At 39.3% G+C, this 6,000-nt stretch overlaps 1 protein-coding gene across 1 annotated transcript in view; it reads left to right on the plus strand.

Moving 5' to 3' along the window:
- The window catches only part of UTRN (utrophin), a 615,035-nt gene that overhangs the window by 569,111 nt on the left and 39,924 nt on the right, over window positions 1–6,000 (plus strand). Inside the window, 2 exon segments of the mRNA XM_075064018.1 lie at window positions 420–458; window positions 691–756. Of these exon segments, the coding sequence (XP_074920119.1) occupies window positions 420–458; window positions 691–756 (105 nt within the window).

The following is a 6,000-nucleotide window of genomic DNA, read 5'->3' on the forward strand; positions in this document are numbered from 1 at the left end:
TATGTAATAGAAAAATATTGTAGTAATGACCTTGATTTTAGCCTTTTAATTTTTCTACAAATAAGTTGTTATAAGTTCAGTTTCACAGGTGACTTTATAGAAAAGTTCCAGCAATTAAATGGAAGAAATTCCAAATTTAAACAAGCCAGACATGGTTTTAGATGATTAATTCAATGTGCGATGTTTGTGTATTTTTTAAAACTCCCTTTTTTAAAAAAATGCTTCAATTACTGTCCTATCTTCCATATGGCACACTGCAGTCTCTGTTGCTACTGCTTTTATAGTAGATGTTGCTAATGTAAATCATCTGGGCAGGCTAATTAGTAGATAGTTTTTGCTTTTACACCTTATTCTTGCTTAATTGCACTAAAGTTTTTGTTCTGTGGTTTCCTTCTCTTTTTTTTTTTTCTTCTTTGCAGTCCTATCACACTCATCAGTATGTGGCCAGAGCAATATGAGTGAGTATGCACAATTCTTGTGTGTAGAAAGCTGAATATGCTGATTGTTTTCTTAATGTTGACTAGTTGCTTACCTATTTGTATGACCTGTTATATACACCTGCCCAAAAGCCCCTGTAACAGCCTATTTTTTGACAATTTCATCAGTCTTAACGTTTTAAAAAACTCTATCTTGTCTCTGTAATTAATTACATTAGATACTACTAACATTTTTGTGATTTTCTTTTAATAGTCCCTCCCAGTCTCCACAGCTATTTCATGATGACACACACTCCAGGATAGAGCAGTATGCCACCAGGTAAGAGAGAAACAGATTTCTTATTTTAATTGTACCTCTTCATTTTGGGATTGATTCCTGCTGTGTGAAATGTATGTTATATTGAATGGACAGTATTTATTCAAAAGGCATGACTAAGTCACGTGACTTTTTAATAACTAGAGATAAGTTAAATTTTTCCACCCCAAGAGTTGGGGAGTTATCCTAACTACATTGTAATGATATTTAATGAAATACCTTGATCAGTATAGAATGGATAGTGTTGCAGAATTACTGTGGGATGTTTCTGCAAATGTTAGTCTTTCCCCTCTGCTCTCCACTTCTTACCTTCTAATATGTCTAGTCTTCATAAATTAAGACCCAGCATGGAAAGAGAGAGAATTTCTCCTTCAGGTTTTTGAGATACTGGTTTTACTCATTTTGTCGTCACTGCTAATTGCAAATAAGTAAGGAATAAACTGCCATTTAATTTGCTTCTGAAACAAACTGAGGAAGTATTGCATTTACTTCCATCCACTTTTAGGGTATGATAGAATAGTATATTTGATTGTAGAACAGTCTCCCAAGCAATATGGTGGAAGCTCTGTGATTTGAGTCATAACACTAAAAAAATACGTCTGTTAGTCTATAAGGTGCCACAGGACTCTTTGCTGCTTTAACAGTAAAAAAGTAGATGGGACAAAACTCTTGACAGTTCCTTAGGGAACAATCTTATATCATCTGGGAAGGAGGACTAGGGACTGGTTAGGTCTTGTTCATCTCTGGTGTCTTGAGATTCTTAGAGATTTTTGCATTGTGCATATTAACTCCTTTTTGGGAAAGAGTTGTAGACCTAACATAAAATTTTCTTGTTTAGTTATTATACAATATATTCTTTTCCCAAAGAAAGTTTTCATTGAATAAGTCATAATTCTTGGAGCATAAATGATTTTCTACAAAGTAACCTCAGAGCCATTTTGTAAATTTCCCCTCCTTTCACTTGAGGCTACAGCTGTATTTGTAAATTTGTATTTGCAGCTCCAGTTGTAAATAGTGAATTTTCATTCTACATCAGATGAACAAATTGTTAAAAATAGACTGTCGGGTGCAATGGGGCAACCTGAGCATGATTCTGGTTTACCTGAACAGACAAGAAAACTCAGTTCAATAAACATAACAACATACATTCAGCAATTAAGGACCAACACAATATCCCAAGGATAAGGGCTAAGAATTTCTGGAGCAGAGAAGCATACAAATAAATAGCAACGAAGAGAGCATAATTCTAGATCAGGAGTCAGCAACCTGCGGCACGCGTGCCAAAGACAGCACGCGAGCTGATTTTTAGTGGCACTCTGCTGACAGCCGGGGTCCCGGCTGCCAGCCCTGCTCAGCCTGCTGCCGGCCCGGATGAACTGAATCCCAGGCCGACAGTGGGCTGAGCGGGGCTGGCAGCCAGGACCTCAGCTGACAGGAGCCGGTGGATGAAACCCCAGACCGTCAGCCCGCTGCTGGTTTGGGGTTCTATCTGCTAGCCCCACTCAGCCTGCTGCAGGCCTGGGATACCAGCTGCTGGCCCCACTCACCTCACTGCTGGCCTGGGGTACCAGCAGCCAGCCCAGGGCTCTGCTCCTGGCCTTGGCCCAGCGCTCTGGAGCCGCCCCCAACTGTGGCCCACTGGCCGCAGCCTGGGGCAGTGAGAAGTGCAGACAGAGGCAAGAGGGGCCGCAGCTCAGCACCCCTCACATTAAAAATAAGCTACTGGGATATTTTTAAGTCCTGGTTTGCTGCTTATATCGGACCACATCTGTGTTTGACCTTGTGCATGCCCTCTTTCGCCATTTTTCTTCCCACTGACAGTTGAGGGGAACATTTGACAAAATGACAGCTCCTTAGAAAACAAAGTTAGATGTCCGTTCATTTCAGCCTTCTTGGACAGACCCATTTGGATTTATTCAAAATAAGAACGGTGCTGTTTGTGCTTTCTGTTGTGAAAGTGTTTTGTCATACATCAAGTGTTCAACATTTTGAAATGAAGTATGAGAAAACCTTTCTTGACGAAGCAGACAAGACTGAATCAATCAAAAAGGCAGTAGCAGAATATGAGAAGCAAAGCAGTGTTTTTAAAAGCTCAAGTGTAAGTAAAAATCAAGCTACAAAAGGAAGTTACAAGATTGCACAGTGCATTGCAAAAAACGGAAAGCTGTTTACAGATGGGATTTGCATGGTGTCAATTATCATGAGATAGCCGTGTTAGTCTGTATCCACAAAAACAACAAGGAGTCTGGTGGCCGACTAACAGATTTATTTGGGGATAAGCTTTCGTGGGTAAAAAAACCTCACTTACCCATGAAAGCTTACGCCCAAATAAATCTGTTAGTCTGCCACCAGACTCCTTGTTGTTTTTATATAAAAGACGTTTTTCTCAGAAGTTCAGAGGTTTTGTTCAATGATTTGCCAAATAAAGATATGATAGGCAGTTCTTTTATTCTAGATACTGTCTCTGCCAGAACAGTTGAGAGAGACATGAGCGAAATGGCAGAAAACATTAAGGAAAAGCAGACGACTGCATTAAGACACAGTAGTGTTTAGCACTGATGGTAGCATGAATATATACGATGTTCCACATTTGGCAGTTGTTGCAAGATATTGTGCTTCCGATGAAATCCAAGAGGAATTTTCTTGCCTAAAAGCCCTGCATGGCATAACAAAGGGGGAAGATATAGTGGAAAGTTTTGTAAACCATTTTGAAGAACGAGGAATTAACATCAGAAAAATATTTGGTGTGACAACAGATGATGCTCCTGCCATGGTTGGAAAACAGAAGGGTTTTGGTGCGCTTTGTAAACTGTTTTGATGCAATCAAGACCTTTTTGTCAGAAAAAGGACAAAACTACCCCGACTGGATGATGAAAAATGGCTGTGTAAGCTCATGTTTCTAACTGACATCGCTACTCACCTAAACAAATTCAACCTCTGTCTCCAGGGTGCAGGGCAAACGGTTCTGGATCTTTATGAAGCCTGGTAGGCATTTGTTGTAAAACTAGCATTTTTTTCTCGGGATATTCAAGCGTCTACTTTCTGCTACTTCCAACACACAAAAGAGCGAACAACACATTGCACTGTCAGTGTCGATGAGGTTGGAATGTACAGAATTTTCTGACAGATTTCAAGATTTCCAGCAATTTGACCCAATGTTTTCTTTTCTAATTAAACCTGAAAAGTTCAATGAAATCGACTTGGATTTGTCTGTATTTCAGTGGATGGATGTTGAAGATTTCGAAATGCAGTTCATTCAGTTAAAAAGCTTAAAATTGTGGGCATCGAAGTTTGTAGATCTGCAGAGTGCACTTGAAGCTACTGAGAGAGATCATTAGACCTCTGTTCTGACCTGCTGGACATCCCTGCCAGTGAAATTTAATTGGATCACACTAAATTGAGAAGATCTGTATTTTAATTTAATTTTAAATGAAGCTTCTTCAACATTTTAAAAAACTTATTTACTTTACATACAGCAATAATTTAGTTACATAATATAGACTTATAGAAAGAGACCTTCTAAAAACATTAAAATGTATTATTGGCACACGAAACCTTATATTACAGTGAATAAATGAAGACTTGGCACATCACTTCTGAAAGGCTGCCAACCCCTGTTCTAGACTGTCTTTTTTTCTGCTGACTGGCATCAATAATTCTGCACATGTCATAACTCTAAAAATATCAGTGCCAAGGTGTTACAAAAGGAGATATTTATCTTCTTTATATTCTCTAGTGTCTCCTGCATTACACCAAATAATTGTTAGAATTTTAATGATCTTAAACAGAACTCTGGGTATTGTCTTGCCCTTTAATACTCACCATTTATCAGTGGTGGCTGTGTATCAGAACAGGGGTATAATCTAAAGCAGTAAAGGGTCTGGTCCAAAACCTATTGACATCAATTAATTTCAGTGCTCTTTGGATCACACCTTAAATTTTCAGAGCTGCTCAAGTTTTAGCCATTTGTTGACCACTGACCTTTACATAAAAGCCAGATTTGTAAAACTTTTGGTGGGGATCAAGGGGTGAATCCCCCAGCAGGGATGAAGGGGATGGAGCCCCCATACTTGAGTGTCTGGGGGATGATGATCCCCTAGGTAAGAGAAAAAATTTAAAATAATCTCTGGACTCAACTCCCCACTCCGGATGGAAAGATGGCAGCTCAATAACTGGGACAGAGCCCAGGAGGACCCTCACTCCGGAAGGAGAAATGGTGGTTCAGTAACTTGGGCAGCCTAATGTTGCTACTGAGTTGCTGAGACACCTTGGGCAAGTCACTAAATCACTCTGTGCCTCAGCTTGCCCATCTGTGAAATAGTGGTAGTTATGCCACTTCTTTATTTTACAGTGGTGTTTTGAAGTTAAATTTATAATTTTTTGTCAAGGCCATAGAGATGCTTACATGGGAAACATTACAGAAGGTCACTAGCATTGTTACTGCAGGCTTATTCAGTGTTAGCTAATGCTGAAGATCTACAGGAGATCTTCTAGAAATAGGTTGGTATTCAGATAATCCTCTCTCAGTTAAAAACTTGACTTCCAAATGCACAGTCCAGTCTAGATAGTGCTATTCCATCATATGCTATACCGTGCCTCCACTTCAGTGGAATAAGGTGACCAAGAATATCAAGGGTCCTTTATCTCATAATAGATTTTCCTTCATTACCTCTAATCTTTACAAAGAAGGCTAATTCGTTTACAGATTAAATAACTTGCTCTCAGACAAAAAAGAAAACTAGCAAAAATAAGCCCATGGGGCAGTGCACACTATTTTATTCTTCAGCTCAAAGATGTCTATATAATGTAGATGGTAATACTTCTTTATAGTGAATGCCATAGTAGCTTGCCTAGGATCCTAAAAATTAGAAAAGGAAAAGAAAGTTTATTTGGTCCAACTCCTCGGGGACAGAGAGAGTTCAGGTTTCAGGTAGGCCAAATTGTACATCATACTGATCTCTGAACAGGCAGTACTCCTGGCATGAGGAGGGAATTTCACTTTCCTGAGGTCAGTATAAGTTTGATGAAGCCTGCTGAAGATACAAAAGGAGCACTTAAAGACGATAAAGTCATTGCAGAGAAACTAAATGAATTCTTTGCTTCAGTCTTCACAGCTGAGGATGTTAGGGAGATTCCCAAACCTGACCTGTCCTTTGTAGATGACACATCTGAGGAATTGTCACAGATTGAAGTGTCACTAGAGGAGGTTTTGGAATTAACTGAGAAACTTAACAGTAACAAGTCACC

The sequence above is a fragment of the Chelonoidis abingdonii genome, chromosome 3, assembly GCF_003597395.2.
Source record: "Chelonoidis abingdonii isolate Lonesome George chromosome 3, CheloAbing_2.0, whole genome shotgun sequence".
Classification (NCBI taxonomy): Eukaryota; Metazoa; Chordata; order Testudines; family Testudinidae; genus Chelonoidis; species Chelonoidis abingdonii.